Source organism: Lonchura striata, chromosome 4 (assembly GCF_050655825.1).
Source record: "Lonchura striata isolate lonStrDom1 chromosome 4, ASM5065582v1, whole genome shotgun sequence".
In the NCBI taxonomy this organism is placed as follows: Eukaryota; Metazoa; Chordata; class Aves; order Passeriformes; family Estrildidae; genus Lonchura; species Lonchura striata.
Genome location: NC_140706.1, coordinates 52,326,145 through 52,345,075, shown reverse-complemented (window position 1 = coordinate 52,345,075; position 18,931 = coordinate 52,326,145). Strand labels below are relative to the sequence as shown.

The following is an 18,931-nucleotide window of genomic DNA, read 5'->3' as shown; positions in this document are numbered from 1 at the left end:
CAGTGGCAATGGGCATTAAACTTAAACACAGCTCCCCAGTTCACTCCAAGTTCTGCTTACAAATGGCAGTACTCAATGGAATAGCAGAGATGCCACTTCCAAAGCACAAAATGCTTTTTTGGGGTGGAGGATTCTTTCAAATATTTTCCCTTTTAGTAAATAAATACAGTCTGAACTGCAGTACAGTCAATATAGAATTAATAAATTCTTCTTCCTTTAGCTACTGGTAGTCCCATTCATCACAGTTAAGAAAGCAACTTCTATTTAGAAGCTCAAAGGCAGCTGTCTTGGGTTAGACCAAAGTGTCTAACTCCAAAGGTGGCTTGAATGCATAGAGGAGCAATGAGAACAGGGTAGGGATATATGATGCTTTCTCCTAATGCTCTCCTGGCTAGCAGTTCTGCTTAGCTTCAGAAAGCTTTTTGCATTGACATATAGCTTTATATGTTTATTAACACACAGCTTGTGTGATTTCCCCTAGAGGACGTATGAAATGAGGACTTGTCAAAAAGGTACATGGTTTTCTTTGTTTTAGAAAGTGTCAACTTTCCTCCATTTAATATCTGTGTAGAATTTTGGTGTTCAGCCCTCATTATGAATGAACACTCCAGTTTTTCTCAGTTTTAGCTTAAGAGGTGAGCTGCATAAACAATAGGTTCACCTGCCTTCTGTTTTGTATGGAAATTTCCAATCTGTCCCTTATCTTTTGGGAGGGAACAGTGCTGCTTCCTGTCACAGAGCCAGCAGAACCAGTGATAAATCTGAAACTTGCATTGTAATCAAATGCTTGAGGTCTTGAAGCCCCAACCTCCTACATGCCCCAATAAAGTTGTTTTATTACTTCTAAAACACAAGATTTCAGATTTCTTTTTCATTACTGCCCTTATGCATTTGTAAGCATTATTCTCTACATTCATTTTTCCCTGGCACAGAGCACAAGTTCATGCCAGCTCACTTGGTATGCATGCAGATATGAATTTCAACCAGAAGAAGATCATCACTCAGATAAAAAAATACTTGTTTTACAATTCTGGGCATATTAACCATAGAAACCTGCTGCAAAACTGCCTTTCAATACTTCTGCTGTTTGTGTTTTTTAGGTTATGGTCAATTTTAAGCAGACCTAGCTGTGCTCTTTTTGTTTTGTTTTGGTTTGGGTTTTTTTTTTCACTTCATTCTTATTTGTTATCATCCATTCTATATGAAAATACAATGACTTTTTAAAGTAAAGAGAATAGAAAATGCAGTAGATAGACAAGGACATTCTGGAACATTGTATCATGGCTGTAAAGGCCTGCTGTGTGCAAGTAATGACTGCTGTACTGATGAATAATTGCATCTAGGTTGTGTTACTGCTGACTTTAGACAGTTTGGGGGTTTTTAAAACTGATTTATTATAGTCTTCTACTTGCAGATTAGTGCTTAATAGCTGCTGATGGAGATAATCTTCTGATGGTAAGGTTATGCACATGATTACTCCTAGAATTTGAAGAAAACTTTAGGATTGAGCAACTTTTTCCCTCAAGCATCAAAACTGAAGGTGTGCATAGCATTGCATTTATTTATTTTTTTGTAAAACAGTGGATGTGCCAGTGCATTTATCTACACTGGAGCACAAAGACTGGAAAATATGAGAGGGTTATTAATGATGATGATAACATTATAGTGTTCTGCAATTCATTAAGACAGTCAGAATGTGCACTGCCAACTTTAAGGTAAATTAAATTGACAATAAAGGCCATGCTGGCAGAAGGGATGTGAAGAAGGGAGAGACTGAGATGCAGCATTTTGGTGCTGCTGAAATGAACAGCTCTTTTGTGAGAGATAAGGGTGAATCACCCAGGGATGAAAATATGGCCTTGAAATCCCAGCTTAATGCTGAATCCTAGTTCAGGTGTAAATCTATCTTAAAAATCTAGCAACTTTCTCAGGGCATTATCAGTCATCTTTTTCAGCAACTGTCAATACCAGAACAAGCTTTGGGTAGATGGGCTAAGGAAAATACCAAAAAGCAGCTTCTAGCAGACTGAAAGGTAAAGCGAGTTTTTAAATCAAGGGCTATTTGCAGCCCATCTAAATTTGGAATATATTAGTTTGAGTGTCTCTTAAACTACAGTTTCCAATTTGATGTATGCTTTTTGAAAATGTTTTTAGTATCAAGTATATTAATGAATGCATAAAGTTTAATGGATAAAACATGATCTTTCTGCTGAGGAGTTTCAACTGTAACTAAAAAATGGGTTCACTTCGTCTTGTTATTTGCAAATTGTGAATTAATCTGTCACAGGTACCCTGAGCTGTTTGAAATAATGCGAGTGAGTTGTGAGACCAGTCAGCCTCTTCCAGTTACTGGCTTAAGTGGTCTGTGAGCTTTACATAATAAAACCAGTGACACTTAGGACCATATTCAACTGAAAAATGTTCTCTGATTGAAAGCTGAAAATCTGGGCAAAGTAGGTACTCCAAAGCAAATATTTACTAATAAACTAGATGAACTGAAGCAAAAATGGGAGATACAATACATGAAAATATGATCAGCTCAAGCCTCAGGCACAAAGAAATTATCTGGTCCACTTGTAACACATTAATAAAAAGTGAACATAAAATGTGAATTTTCATTTTGTGGATTCCTTAAATCTGAATTTTTGGTTTACTGCCATTTGGAAGCAGAGAAAGAGCTTAGGAGCCCTTTGTGAAACACAGTTATTGTAATTTTCCTACCACCGCTGGGAGACTTGATTTGAGGTTGCCACTGGCAGATTGCCTGGGAGCCACGGGAACCTTAGGAGACCTCATCTTGAGCAGAGAAGTTACAGCAGGGCAGATGTTCCCAGAAGGACATCCCAGAGCCAAAAGTTAGGAAGGACAAGATTGCTAGGAACTTGACAAGAAATCAGAAAACATGCTGACTGTGCTGCATTTTTTCTTTTTTTTTCTTTTTTTTTTTTTTGTATATAATTCTGCTTGCTTTTAGCAGAACTGTATGTAGATTGACTAGCAGAATTGTTCCAGCTTTAGTAAGTCTTTGTTTTGTTCTGTTTTATGGAAAAATTAAATGACAGCTTATGTTGTAAATGGGATAAACTTTCTATGTTTTGGACGTTTATATGAGGAGCAAATGCTCCTCTCCTTTGAGAATTTTGTTACTACTCTGTCTTCTTTTGACCTTTTTTGATTCCTGGGTGTGGTTGTATTCCAACTGGTTTGTTATGAGCAATCTGATCAGGGCAGACATGCTCCAGTTCAGGCATCCTGGCTCAGTCTGTTATGCTGCCTCCTATCACAGTTACTCAGTTTCTATCCTATTCCTTTATATGTGCTGTGGAGAATGCAAGAAAATGTCTAAGCTTTGAATTCTATGCCTACATATATTGAATAACTACGCCTACAGTGAAGAATGCAAGAAAATGTCAAAGCATCACAACAAAAGATCATGTTGATTTTAACTATTGAATTTCACATAAATTAAGGACTCCGATTCCTGCTAATGCTACTGAAGTTTTCCACAACCACATTAGCAGCTATGGCTCTCAACCTCCCTTATTTCTGATTGCTGCTGTTAGAATTTCAAATAAGGAATCAGTCATATACTGCTGCTCTTGCTTTCCCCTCACCCAAGTCTCTCCAGATCAGAATTTCAAATCTTTCCTTATCATTCTGCTAAACAAGCAGTGACCTCAGTTCTAATAGCCTTTGAATTAATAATGGGGGTTATCAGTGTGAGGTTTTTTGATGCTCTTAAATTTGTGGCCAGTTAAATTGTTCTCCTTTGAACATGGCACAGTATAAATTGCCATCATCCTTGACAAGTGCTTTTTCTGTTGGTTGTCATTAAAAGCCAATGGGCCAAGTAATAAGACCCCAGCACTAGGCATCTAACTGAACATTTGAACACTGTCAGTTCCAAGATTTGTTTCTGTTTTTCTTTTTTTCTTTGTGTTTTTTAAGGGGATATTCAATACAGTTTTAAGTACCCAGTAATTTTGAGTTGTGAATTAAGATGAGCATGATAACTATACAAATAAAATGGAATTAATTTGTGTTTAACACTATTTGCATGTTAATCCTAGTTCAATTTAATGTAGGAAAAAATTTAAAGGTGTCCAGCTTTTTCCAGGGTTTGTTTCTGGCCTCCCTTTTGTCAATGATTTCTTTCCTACCTAATGAAAGAGGAATAAGTGTATTTTTATCCTCTTCATTTGCACTATGAAGTGGGTTCAAAAGTGACTTGCCATAAATGTGTAATGGATTAAAGGAGGGAAGGGAGTGAGTGAAAGATGATTTAGGAAGCACATGTTCAGTCCGGCATGAAGGCAGGTCATGGAAAAATATTCAGCACAGGAGAAGATGTATGAGAGGAGGATGAGAGGCCTTCTGTGCATGGGACCTGAGACAGGCTACACTTGATCATCCCTGTGACAGCCCTCTTTCTCAGGAGAATGCTCTCCTTCCTGCTCTTTGCACTTCTGTGAACTCTAGCATTTGTCATGTGGGTTTTTTTTATTTGGGTTTGCTTTGTTTTTCTTTAATTCAGAGGTTTTCAGATTAGGTATGCACTAGAAAGGCCTTAGAAGCAGGAAATAGAGAAATCTTACAAAAGTCACTCATTAATTTTCTGCCTTCCTCTCTGTTGCTTCCTCTCAACACACAGTGCTAAGGCAAAAATGTTTTCATTTTTCTCATAAGTCAACTGCAACATATTCTTTCCTGTGATGCTGGCAATGAAATGTACTTCCAAGTTTAATTGGCAAGTCAAACAATAACACAAATGCTTCTGCAGAATGGTGCTAAAAGTTCTCTATCCTCAGTATAATAGCAAAAGTTCTAGAGAGCATGTGCTTCAGTTTTTGTCATTTATAGAGAGCATCTATTTAAATTTTTTTTTTCTGACTTTCACAAGGAAGCTAACTGATAGCTGGTTTGTTCTCTGTTTCAGGTCGTGGAGACTAATTTGGTTGCTTTTGACTGTCACTGGATCATTATAAATGAGGTAACTGTCAAATTAACTTTGTTGTGAACCATGAACCCTGTTTTCAGCCTTACTGACAATACTCATGCTGATTCTCACTTTGCCAACAGGAAGCAGTAGCTGTGACAAAGTTCAAGGGCACTGAGGGAGTAGATGTTGCTTAATAAAAGTAGAATGACAGGTTCTTGGACTTTGCTGTTTTTTCTTGCCTGTTTGAAATGGAAGTCCCTTCATGAATAAATGGAAAATAAACTGAAAAAAACCCTTTATTTCTAAATATCTTGAGAGTTCACAATTGAGCTGACTGTTTTCACAAGATTTTTAAGGCCTTTTTTAATATGTAATCTTTTGTGGTGAAGTCCTTGCATTTTGTTTATATTTTGATGATTTTTTCTTACTAATCAAAATAATATTAATAATAAAATCTCATGTTTTCCTTTCCTTTATGAATTCACCAAATTTTCCATCATGGTTGATATCCAAACCTGTTGGGAGGCTCTTTAGTAGACTTCTGGATTAGGTCATATATAAATGTTCATAAAGGGAAAAAAAAAAGAAACTAAAATTGAAATTCTGCTTTTAGACTGTGAAATAAGTTCTCCCATGAAAACTTGTCAGGTAAAATATGACAAGTCAATATGTGAAGTAGTTTTGTATATGAGGTATTGAACACTGCAGTTCAGGTTTGACACCATTCAGCTTTTTGAAAAAATAATTTAGGTCTAAAATAGTGGGATTGTCAGAGTATATGGCTATCTCCTAACATGCTAATCATGCAACTCCTGTATCTTCTCAGAATAAAAGACTGCGTCTAAATTCCATGTCATGCTATCTGGACTTCCTGTCCACTTCTGTTTTCATAATTAATTATTGGATTTTCATTAGTATGTGTGCTAAACCATTGGATTTTTAGCTAGTTTACTTTGGAGAAAAATATGTCTCTGGAAATGCTGTGTAGACAAGCCAGGCCCAGCATAACCATTAATTTGGGCCTTGCCTTGCTCCTGACTAGAACTGTGTGTATTTTCCAGCATGGAATGGGGCTTTGCTGGGAGAGAATCCAGCTTTAATCTGCAAGTGGTCATGTGAACAACATACATCTTTTCTTTTTTATGTCTGATTAAACTAGAATTCACTTCAGAGTCAACAGAGGATTTTAAGAAGAGCATCAACTGAATCTAAAGCTGTCCTCTGTAACCAGTAGATCAGACACCTTAGACAAAGATTATATTTTAGCCTGCTGTTCAAATTAAAGATGCTGCCATTGATTTTTTTGTTTTAAATGTTACATACTTTCCAAAAGATCTAAAGAAGGTGCTTGCTTTTAGCTGTTTCAGCTCCTTCGCCCTCAAAAAAACAAAACAAGACTGAGGATCCATTCCTAGCATATATGCTTTGTCTTTGCTTTTTTATCCAGAAATTAGTGTCTCCATGGGAAAAAAAAAATCTGCTTTTTAAGCATTGTTATTTGCACATTGCAGAAGATTAAATGGCAGAGCAATCAAAGTGGTTACCACTCAGCTGCCTTCTCTGTTCCAAAACTCTTTCTCTGGTCTGCAGTCCCAGCAGCAGGAAAAGCTGAATGATCTGCATAGAGAAATGTGCATCGTCCCTTCTTAGTCTGATAGTCTTGTATATGAAAAGGACGAAAGCTGTGATTAAGTTCATTCCAACAAACTGCTCTAAACCACTGTCATTAAAGTCTCTGCATCTCATTCAATAATTCCTCTTTTCTCTTTCAGAGAAGGTGACTATGTCTAGTGCTATCTCAGCTTAATCTTCTTCTGGGCCTAAATCCTTATTCCGGGTTAGGTAGTTTTAGCTCTGTTTGTTTAAAAATGCAAATAATTTCAGTATTATGTGGATGCAGAAATAAAATTAGCAATAAAATAAGATCAGTAGATAATACTGCAGCAAGGGTTCTGCTTTGCCCAATTTTTCATTGCCACTGTGTTTAAATTACAGCAGAAATCTACATGTTTCCTGAGTGTTTGATGTTGGGTAATTGCTTATTGCAATGTTTTGCCAGTTCAGTAACGAGATTGCAATGCCTCTATTTGGCAGTGCAGGATTTGGAAATGCAGAGCTTTGTGGCCCCCTTTCTGTGTGATACATAAACCAGCTATCTTTATGTCCCAGTCTATTTGAGGTGATCAGCCATTACCTGTTGATGGCCATATTACCTTCGTGTGACTGGGAGATGATCTCAGAGCTCTGCCCATTTTGTTGCTTCTGTGAATCTTTTGTCACAACTTAGACATCTGTGCCTGAGTGCCTATATTGGCTAAATGACACTGTCAAATAAGTAACTGTAACACTGCTTCTCTGGCCTCCTAATTTGAAATTCTAAAATTATCTGTGACAGTGAAAATGTGTTGTTCTGCAAACTGTGCATCTGATTCAAATAATTCCTTGCCTTGAGATACCATAAGAAGTTGGAATAGTTTTTCCTTTTCCATCATTGTGCCAAGGGAATACAACCTTCTTCACCGACTGTAGCAATACAGAAGAAAATACCACCCTCAGTTTTGTGATCAGAAATCTGCTTAGGCTTTGTGAGGTAACATCTGTTATTTTAATTGCTCACTCTAAATGTTATAATGCCTGCAAAGAGTTCCTTAATTTTTATTGTCCCATTACTTGCTACTTTATGCAATATAGCAAATTTTCTTGAAGAGTGTGTATCATAATGTAAGTGTGGGAGGAGGGGGTTTGTTCCCATAAAATGAAAGAATTCATAATTTGCTAAAACATAATTCATCATATTAGACCATAGCAAATAATGCAAATCACTTCTGATAAACATAGTTAGCTGAGGAAATGCTCTCCAAATAAATGTTCTTGTTTCTTCAGGGCCTTAAAGCAGATGTTATAGTTCTTTATTTAAAATTTGCAGGAGTCATAGATTTGAATGCAGTCATGATCAAATATGCCTTAACAAAATGTGAGAATGGATTTCTCACACTCTCTCTCCCTCTGTCTATCTGTCTTTGCTTGCTTCATTTCCTCTGCACAATAGTAAATATAGCTTCAAAGTTCCAGGATAAATAATGATATTTCTTTCATGACTGTTAATTCACAACTGTACAGTAAACTTATCTTTTATTTAATGGAACCGAAGAAGGGGCATTTCTATATTTTTCATCACTTTACCTTGCTCTTTTTAAAGGCAAGAATTGTCTTTTTTTCCATTTTAAATCATGTCTCTCTCAAGCATTTTCCTTTGTTAAAAAATTCAGTGTTACCTTACTATTTTCTTGCTATACCCAAGGCTGCCACCAGGTCTTTATTGCTATTGTTTACTCAAGGACAGTCCCAAACACTTTCCACTGACTAGAGTTGGAATATGGGAGATGAAAATATTAATGCTACTTTACAAAGGATTGTTTGGATTTCATCTGCTGTAATATGGTCAGTTATGACTAGATCTATTAGAATTAGAATTGAGTGAGTGTACAGAAAAGCTGATCTGTGCAAGAAGATAGTAGAAAGGTTCCTTGGTTGGCCTATGAAACAAAGGCTAAAAGAGGATGTGCTCTCTGTTTATAAACACTTACAGAATGTGAATAAATGCATCATTGTCAAGAGCCAAAGGACAAGGTTGACACAACAACAAATGAGTTCAATTTGTGCTCGAGTAAACTGAGGTCAAAAGTTGTTAAAAGGTTTCTAATTACCAGAGGCACCAGAGTCCGGAAAAACTCCTTCTTAATGAAAGAATGAAAAAAATCTCCAGACTCTTTTTAAAGACCAATTTATGGAAAAAGGTCCAACAGGTTTGCCCAGCATAACACAAGAGAGGATTGGGGGACCTACAAGGTTGTATGCAAAGGTTGTATTCTTTTTGATGAAGACTTTTTCCTAGGAGAGGGCTTGTCTGTGGCCCATGTATTCATCTTGTTCACCGTGTTTTAAGCCCAATGCACTACACTGTGAGTGGGAGTGTAGAGCATAACTATGTTTCAAGCTTGAGCAGTTAGATCAGGTCCTGAAATCACAGCTCAGTTCCAGGAGCTCATTTACATTCAAAACTTTCATAGGGATAATGATTGATAATAGCATTAGAGCTTCACTTGAACTGTTGCATTTTCCACTGGGTTGGTGGGTCTCTGTGAAATTATGCCCTCTTTGGAACAGGTGAGCAACCAAGTTGCCAGCTCCTGGCATTAGTGCGAGCTAATGCACAGATGGAGAGAACCCTGCTTTCTCCAAAATCTTGGATTTTTTTTTTATTCTGCGAAAGCTAAAAATTAGTTTCTCCTTGTCCTGTTAAGTTTTATTCATCCTTTTCTGCAAAGCCTAAAAAAAAATAAGAGAGATACATAGGAGCAAGTGATAATGCAGTTCAAAATCTGCTTTTCCTTGTCTTGGAGGTTCATCCAGCCATGCCTTTACCTCAGCTTCTCTTTAGAAAGTGCTGAGAAGTTTGGGAAGGGCACAAATGTTCTCTGGTGTGGGTGGTGGCAGCCTAGAGGTCTTAAGTCACCCCTTTCTCCTCTGCTGATTTCTGGAGAAAGAAGAAATGCTTCCCTCTCTGAGTGTCAGGATTTTCTGTGATGAAGTCCTGGCATGCACTGGAAAATAGTGCATGTCCACTTTATTATAAATACTGGAACCATCTTCTTGGCCCAAGAAGATGGTTCCAGTCTTAAAGTTAAGATGTTTTCATAAGAAAAGGTATTTTTGCCTTTGTTTGGTGCTTAATACAGGAGCATACAAATAAATTCTTCCCCTCCATGTATCACTGCTGGTACAATTGCTCTGGGTAAATAGTAAGTCTCTGCCTGGGCTGCTTTTCTTAAAATAATGGGACAGATATTAGATGTCCAGTATGTAGTCTTGATTCCCAATGAAGCCTTGCCTTATATATTGCCTTATATATCAAGATGATCCTCTTCAGTTCTTGTTTCCTAATTAACCTGTAAAGAGTTGTTAATTTAGATCCACGTTTTTTCCTTATTTATTTGCCTGCTTAGATGAAATGTAAATCTAATTTTATCCTTGTTCCACTTGTGACATGACAGTCTCCCCTTAATTCCAAGTTCAAACCAGCAAAAGAAAGGCTTGGAACTATAAATTGAATTTTTGATGTAAAAAAGAAGAAAAGAAAAGAAAATAAACAAACAAACAAATAAAAAACCACCCAAAAGAAAGAAAAAAAAAGAAAAAATGAAAGAAAAACAACCTCACATAACCCAGCCTAAATTTATTCAGGTGCCAGCTCAGTTCAACTTGGCCAGCTTTCTAATTTTTTTTGACATTCTACACTTGTATAACATTTCATCTCCCTCCCTTATACCATTACACTGTATCCTCCTTTGACGTGCAAATGAAAATTGTTTCCTCTCATACAATAGTTGCTTTATATAGTTTTCTTAAGTCAGATCCAAAATTCAAAAATGAGAGATGATACTGGAGAGTCATTCTATAAAAGGCTTGTCACTCAGTCAATACAAAGTATTTAAAAACTGACAAAGAAATACATAGCAAATTACTAATGTTGAATTTGGGGTTGCATGGCACTGCTTTGTTGTCAATCTAAAATCTGGATTTATGGTATAATCAGCATTTAAAATAATAGCTGTCACTTATCTATAGGTTTATGTACCTCTTTGGCCACCACACAAAAATGGCTTTGCTGTTTCAATTCTGTTGTTATCTCCCAGACATGAGGTAGTAACCTGGAGGTTAAAATGAGAACATTCTATTTAAAATGCATCAAAAAGTGCTGAATACAGAAAACATAAATACACTTTTATGGCAGGAAAGATAAATCCTTGAGGATTTGAAAGTCAAAATCTCCTTTAAAGTAGTATTTGACAATATAATGTGGCCATGCAGGTGTCTGTTTTTACATTAGAGTGAGTCCAATAATCTTGATGTTATAGTTTGGGCATGCTGGGTAATGAAACCAGACAAATTTTTTAAAATCCTCCGAGAAAGTATATAATTTAAAATCAAGATTAAAAGTTTCTTGAGCTTTCCTTTATGGTTATATTGAAAGTATTATAAATATATATATATATATATTGCTAAAGCAGCATTATATATTTTTTTTTATCTCACAGCTACTGAAATTATACAGGCTAAATGAAAAGACAGCATCTTAAGCTGAGATAAGCCATTATCTGTGGTACATTAAGAAAGAATCGACCTGAAATGCAAGACAGTACACTGAACACAGCTGATGCTATGTTATTTCTCTTTGCAGAAAAAAAAAATGCATTTCATAAAGAACATTAATAACAGATGAATTCAGAAACTATTATAATCTGTGAAGGCAAATAAAATACTTTTACTGTAGTCAAGAGAGTAGAAGTTATAATTTACATCTCACATATATTTCTTTCAAAATTTAATGGAAATAAACAAATACCAGTACATCCAAAGCAGTTCCTTAAAAATAATAAAAGGATATTATACTGGAACAGCAAAAAAAAAAGCCAAAATAACTGGGGTGGTTGTTGTAACATTTAAAGAGCTGCTTTTTCAAAAAGCTTGGCTTCATTTCCGCAAGAAAGAGTCCATAATTTTAGGTCAAGTCTATTCTGGTGTTTCCTAAATTCTTCAATATGGCTATAGATCAGGAAGCTAAGGCAAAAAAAGTTGATGACATTTCATTGCATGTATAAACAATGCAGATGTGCTGTATCCTTTGAAAAATGACATAGCTATAAATACACAAATGAGAATCAAAAGTATTTAATAAACTCTGGCTGTGTGCAAGGCAGTATTAAGTGCAGGCTGCCAATAGGAGCCTCTTGATCCACCTCCCTTCCTGGGGACATAGCCACAGTTTTACATGTCTGGAAAGTTTGGGGCATCAGCCTTCGTAATTAAGACAGATTGTGGACAGACAGTTCAGCATGATGAGAAAGAGATCCTGCTTAAAAAGATGGTACAAATTTTAGATTATTTCTACTATTTTACAGGAAAATACAGGCACAGAATTATTTTGAAAACTACCAGCTATTTGAATTACCACGAAAAAAACACGTTTAACTAAAGTTCAAGTTCTTATGTGAAGATTGGAGTCAGTTGCTGTTGCTTGGGAGCCTGTGTTCCTCTTACTCAACTTCCCTCAGGGACTCATAATTCAACAGGGTAAAACACCATGTTCCCAACCTGCAGGAATTTATGCTATGTTAAAAAATACTTTTCTGGTTTCCCTAACCTGTCTTAAAGTTAATACTTCAAGCTTAATATTGGTGGTTTTACTTAGTTATTTTTTCTTTTAAGTATTTGTCTGTAGAGCTGAGTGTTCAACTGTAAGCCTTAATAGGTACCCTATGGAATAAAATTTTGGTTTTAAATTAGGTCTTGCTATAAACAAGCACATTTACACCTAGAATGTTCTTAAGCATTTCCTTTGCCCTTTTGGTAAATGATTTCTAACTAGCACATTGTTTATAGGTTCTTGATATTCTGAATCTAGGAAATGAGCACTTAAAGCCTGAAATGTTGTCTCTACCTTCACTGCTCCTAAGCAATGCTACACTCACAAATACAGCATGCTATGGCTTCCTACTGATTTATACGTTATCTGTCACGGATGCTGTGAAACAGTTTTAAATAGAAGATCAGAAGAGGTAAAAGGAGAGGCAGAGAAAACACCAAATGAAACAGCTATTAAAATACAAATATTTGGTGAGGTTTGAGCACAGTACACTTTGAACTTCTGCAGTTAAGAGTGGTATTTTAATACCACCAATTATTTTAATGAGCATGCACATATTGGTTTTGAGGCTGTGGACAATAGCTGTGTGTCAATCAGTGGCCCCTTGGTCCACTCAGGGGTTTTTTTTGTTTATAATTTGGTGGTCATCTTTCTGAATTTTGAGTCTCATGCCTATCCTCTCCCTTGCCTTATCTTTCAGGAAATAAATGACGTGGATGTGCAGGAGCTGGTGAGAAGGTCAATTGGAAGGTTGACAATTATCCGACAGACATTTCCAGTCCCCCAAAACATAAGCCAGCGCTGTTTCCGTGGCAACCACAGAATATCTTCATCACTGTGTGATCCGAAGGACCCTTTCTCCCAAAGCATGGAGGTAGCTCATACACCAGTCTATCCCCTCCTGGGAATTGTCTTTCTAGATAACTTCTAAGATTTCCCCCCAGGGGCGTCCTGTAACTTAGAGTTATTTCTCGTGTCCTCTCTGACATGTGGTTTAATGGCTTGTGGCATGACAAGGAAATACGTGGAGTTGGGGAGGGAGTGAATGTGTCTGATGAACAACAACTTACCTGCTCCACAGCAATAAACATCCAAAAAAGCCACCTGGTCTCCAGGTAGTAGGGTAGTCATTTTGTTGCCCTGCTAAATTTTATTTTTGTCATCTCACCCAAAAGAATTTCATCCCTGTAGTCAATGTCTCCTGAGCTGCTGTGCTTCTCTGACCCTCAAATATATTGTCAATAACAAAGGCTTTCTGGGAGCACCCACATCATCTCTTTCAAGTGCCCTGGTGTATACATCTAAATCTATGTTGACGTTCCAAGGAGGTCTTATTTTCAGTGTTGTTAATCACAAACTACAATTAAACTATAATAGGTTTCTACCACAGGAATTCAGCAACAGGATCCCTGTCCTCCTGACTTCACATGGTTTTTCCAAGAACAAATCCTCTGTCTCTCATTAGGTTTCATCATGATAAAGCTTAGGCTAATCAGGAGTGTGAAATTGGCTTAATCTGGTGATTTTACTTTTGTTTTGTTTTATTTTTTTTTCTGTGAACATTTCTGCAGTTGTAGAAAGATGGCTATATATTATTATTTTTAGCAGTGGCGGGAGGAGCTTATCTGACCCAGCAGCTAAAAGCAGCCACCTCATGATTCTGATGAGAGAAAACAATGGGAGGAAAATAGGGAGGTCTTCAAGAGTGTCTGTTTAAAATTAAAATATTTAAGGGACAAAGTGTGGATAGTCTTGTCCTGATTCAGACTAGTTGTAATAGCCTTTGTGTCACTAATTTTAGTTCACAAAACAGCCAGCCAGCCATTACTGATGACATGAAAAACTGGCTGTAGAAGAAAACATGGTGATCCTATTAGAGTTCTCAAAGCAAACAGGGCTGTGTGATGCCCATTGATGCATAGGATATTACTGTAAATGCAGGCAAACCCAATGGGAAGAAATGACGATGTCTGACTCAATTCAGAAGGCTGAATTATTTCTTTATTATAACTATGCTAAAATACATTAATATACTATATAAACGGATGATACTAAAACTACATACCACTTTCTCTGACCCTATCTCTAACACAACTCATAACCCTCTCTCAAGAGTCCAGACACAGGTGGATTGGATTGGCCATCAGGCTCAAACAATCCTCACCAGAATCCAATCAAGCAATCACTCCAGGTAAACAATTCTCCAAACACATTCCACATAAGCAAAACAAGGAGCAGAAATAGAAATTGTTTTCTCTTTCATTCTCTTTAATTTTCTCTTTCATTTCTCTTTCATTCATATTTTCTCTTTCATTTTCATTCCATCTATGAAAAATCCTGAGAGTGAGAGAAATGTGCTTGCCACAGGATATATTTACAGACCGTTTAAGAAGTGCAAAAATCCTTTAGGCTGTGCCATTCTGTCATGGCAGCATGGTCCTGGAGGAGCTTTGGCAGTGTAGGGACAGTGTGCTCAAGCTGAAAGCGTGATCACGTGCAGGAGTCAGAGTGCAAAGAGCAGTTCTCATGAACAAAGTGCCTGACTACAGCAAGACAGTAAAAAAGAGTCACCTGTCAATGGGATGCTTTACATTTTGATTTGTCTTTCTCTTCAGCTTCACTTTTACTTTCACTTCAGCAGTTATGTGAATCCAGGAAAGATAAGTTCTAGAATTCAAAGTTTAGTCTCAACAAATTGGCAAATTCCATTTAATTTGTTAGATTGGGTCTTATACCTTCACTCATGTGTCATGATCTACCTATAGCTTGGAGAGCTACAATGTTCCTAATGGAAGCTTTCCTAGTATTTTGCTTCAAAGGAATGATGGAAGCTGGACTCTTAATTGCTCTGTGCAGCTGAGTTGCTTTTTTCATGCTTTCCCTGAGATGGCTGTACTTCATTATTTTTAGCTGAGTGAGACAACATTATAAACTGAAAGGAAGGAAAAGTCTGACACAATTTCCCCTGTGCCTTTGTATGATGCACAGTCCTTTGAGTAGCTGAGGGGTTTGTTTGCTTCTTCTTTGTTCTACCCAACAATATTATAAATTAGTTTCTAATCCAGTGGGGAGCTGGAACAGTTTATAAATTGAAATTACTAAAGCTTTTTTTTTTTTTTAATGACATCAAAGTGTGACTAATCAGAAACATTCTCTGGAAATTATAAGGATGAATTTCTTGATTTATTTTTTTTCTGAGTTACTCCCCCTAAAGTCTGTGTGAATAATTAATTTTTTTTTCAGCATCTTTATTAAAACACTGAAAAATATTCTGGTGAAGATGTCGCCCTGTGTCTTTGGAACTGGCCTAATTGAAACAAATTCTATAAATTTGTATCATTTTGAATGCAGAAAGCTAAGAACTGGATTCACAGAAGAATTTAGTACTGTAACCCATTTGACTAAAAGCTATGTGCAATATTATAGGTTTACATAAAATAAACACTGATAATCCAGATTAATCATTCATCCTTAATCTGATGCTAAGTACCTTTCTTCCACACTATGGATAAAATAATCACATCTGAATTTTAAATTGCATTAATAGTTATGCTGTTAAATACTTCTTGGTAATGCAAACGTCCAGTCCTTAACCTAACAGACATAGAATAAATAAGGGATTAGTAATGGACACCAGGCAGTGCATTAAATGCCCCAGTAAATTTATGTGGGAAATTAATAAAGGTGTAAAGTGACTTTAAATTACAACCCCCTTCTGTTCATCAGGACAGATATTAACGAAGCATACTTCTGGTAGTGACAGGGAAGGTTGATTTTGAGAAACAGGAATTAATTGTAGGGTCTTTATCATTGCATTATCAGTGATTGATTGCAGTAAATGTTAAGCTCAACTATTAGTGAAGGACTAACAATGCTTAATAACTGCTGAACTCTGTCCTCCTGAGCCCTGTTAATACTTGATGAAGGCCCAGCTACATTACACTTAGATTAGTGAGTGCATCCTTTCTCATGAACTGTGAGAATTGTCTTCTATTCCCATGGTAGTAGGTTACAGAAGTTACCTTGAAAGCAATGTCATTTTGCTGGGAAATGATGACTTGGCATCCACAGCCCTTCATGTACCAATTTAGTCTCATTAGCAACCTTATCCCCTCTGCTCTCCAGAGGTGGTATGGGTTTTTTGGTTGGTTTTGGGTTTTTTTTGTTTTTTTTTTTTTCCTTTGGCAAAGACTTGTATAGAAAAAAAGCTTGCCTCACAGCCCAGCGATAATTCCTCCCTTCCCTGCTTCAACAAATGTCCCTCTAGTGCTGGTTTCATTGGGGAAACACAGTTTGCTGAAATGCTTTGAATTCTTTATAAGTTTACAATATGCAAGCAAATCATCCCAGTTGTTTTTAAAATGCTTGATTAACCTGGGCCCAGATCCTCAATCCATGCTTTTATTCCTGTCATGCACAGTGATGCCTGGCCTGTGCATCTGAAGAAAGTAGATTTTGTTCCTGGGTGAATACCAAAACAGAAATGTTCACAACCTTTAGAGGAGCTCAAGTAAGAATAAAGAAGCATCTTCTTTACAAGAAGGACACAGTGAAGGATCATTTAAAGAAAAGGGCACTAAGGATCAGAGGTTCTTTACATCTGTGCTACTAACAGAGCAGTTTGTGGATGATACAAGCAAAGCCAACATGAAGATGGGATTTAAAAAAGGAAATAAAAACATAAAAAGATGCTATGTGGAAAGGACTAATTAGGCAGGAAGAGAGGGTTTTGTTTTTTGGGTTTTTTTTTTTACTTTTTTTCCCCTCTTTTTTAAGGTGATATGTCAATTGGCCAATCAATAAGTCAAATCTTCAGCATTATGGTGCTTCCTTGCCATATACCCCCTCCCAATAGCTGCAGAGCTTTCCCAGTCTTTGGATATATTTAAAAAGCAGAATAGAGCCACTAATTTCCCATGCTTTCCTTTTATAAGCTTCTTTCTTCTTTTCAAACTTTAAGCACACCACCTATAGCTGTGTAAAAGGCCCTTACAGAGAGCAGACAACATATTCCACAAATCTGAGGAAATGTCTTTTGGCTTGTCAGAGACTGATGCAGAAAAAATCTGAGTAACCTTGCCTCAAATTGCCACTAGCTAATTTGTTGTCAGGCACTAGGAATGCTCTACAGAGCCCTTCATCATGCACCTGAGGAAACTGTGTTTCCCTCAATAACTTTAGATGACCAATAGGTTATCTAAAAATAATATTCCCAAAAGTCCTTTTCATTTCTGAAGATAATTTTTCTTCATGAGAACCTCTGTTCATGACAGCTGAGGTTTCTTATGTTACTGTCAGTAACTTCAATGTTCCTGCCATCTGAGGACAGAAAAGACTGATATAAAACTATATTGTAAATTACTTGTTTCAGAAGTGTTCATGAGTCCTGAGCTTCTGTTATTTTACTTTTAATTGTATCTTTCATATCTGACTTTGCACTGTGTGCATTTAAAAGCACATACATACAACTAAAACATGGTTAAGTGGAAGGGTCACACAAGTGATTGCTTTCTTGAATTCCACTGTTCTGCTTTTGATCCCAAGCTAAAGCTTCCTCACACTGTATGTAGCTGTGCTCACAGTGAAACATATACATGTGTACTCTGTAAGAGTTTGTCCTGCAAGGAATTAGCAGCCAATGTCAAACACTCTGACAGAAAACATTATAAATCACAGAATCAACATGCAATTGCACACTGACAAGAATCTCATTGAGTCTTATTTCATGCCAGAAAGTATCAACCAGAATTGACTGCACAAATAACTCAACAAAATCTATTCTAAATTTTCAGTTTCTGCTTTTCAAAAGAACAAAACAGCCTTGAAGATAATTTGATAATGTCCAAATATCTGGTGACTGAAAAATTGAGTCTCACAAGGAGCTGTTTGAAAATAAAAGGAAGTCTGTTTATGGTCATAAGTAGAGCTCTAAATCTACAAGTGGAGCTGTGGCAGTGGTTGGGCTGCCTGTACTTCTCATGTATGTGTAGTTTATTTAGTGTTTATCACTTTTAGTGATACAGCCCCCAGCTGCAGATTTTACCAAAGCCCAAATGTGTGACGTTTGGCCTTTCACAGATTTTTCTTAAAACCAAATAAAGTATTTAATTAGCAGAGGATTATGGGGGAGGCAAAACAAATTATAAATTCTGGCTGCTAGGAGGACACTACAAATAGTTATGCTAATGCTTCCCTTTTGATCTCTTTACAGATTACAAACCTGTATATATATGATACTGTCCTCCTGCTGGCAAATGCCTTTCATAAGAAGCTGGAGGACAGGAAGTGGCACAGCATGGCCAGTCTCACCTGCATCAGGAAGAACTCTAAACCCTGGCAAGGAGGACGATCAATGTTGGAAACCATCAAGAAGGTACTTTTTCCCTGTATTTCCTCATCTTTGATTTCTAAAATACTGACATTAGGTAGTATTTCCTCCTGAGGTGCATATTACTCTTATCAGTAGAGCTTTTATGTATTCACAGTTCCCAAATGGAGGGACTAGTTATTTGGCTTGGGTGGGTTGTTGGTTTTTTCCATGTCATAGTAATCATACTGAAATAAAGCCAATTTTTGTTTACCAAAACTACTGAAACAGTTGGATGTTCAAGGAAGAAAAAGTGTCAAAGGTGAACAAGTGTCACTGTTGAAGAAGTTTCACAGGTTAGGAAGCAAAGAAAATAAATTTACGATTTTGTTTGTAAAAGAAAAGAGAAAAATTTGCAGTATTGCACTTGGGTAATGTTCTGCAGAATTTTCCATTACACTGCCTTTGATGTTAATAA

At 36.7% G+C, this 18,931-nt stretch overlaps 1 protein-coding gene across 6 annotated transcripts in view; it reads left to right on the top strand.

Moving 5' to 3' along the window:
- The window catches only part of GRID2 (glutamate ionotropic receptor delta type subunit 2), a 679,709-nt gene that overhangs the window by 455,533 nt on the left and 205,245 nt on the right, over positions 1-18,931 (top strand). For all 6 annotated transcript variants that reach the window (XR_004148251.3, XM_021550296.4, XM_021550297.4 and 3 more), the window contains 3 exons: positions 4,937-4,990; positions 12,847-13,020; positions 18,358-18,519. Coding sequence is in view for 5 of the 6 variants with exons in the window: in XM_021550296.4 (XP_021405971.3) it covers positions 4,937-4,990; positions 12,847-13,020; positions 18,358-18,519 (390 nt within the window). In the remaining variant the exon portion in view is untranslated. The remainder of the gene's footprint in view (positions 1-4,936; positions 4,991-12,846; positions 13,021-18,357; positions 18,520-18,931) is intronic.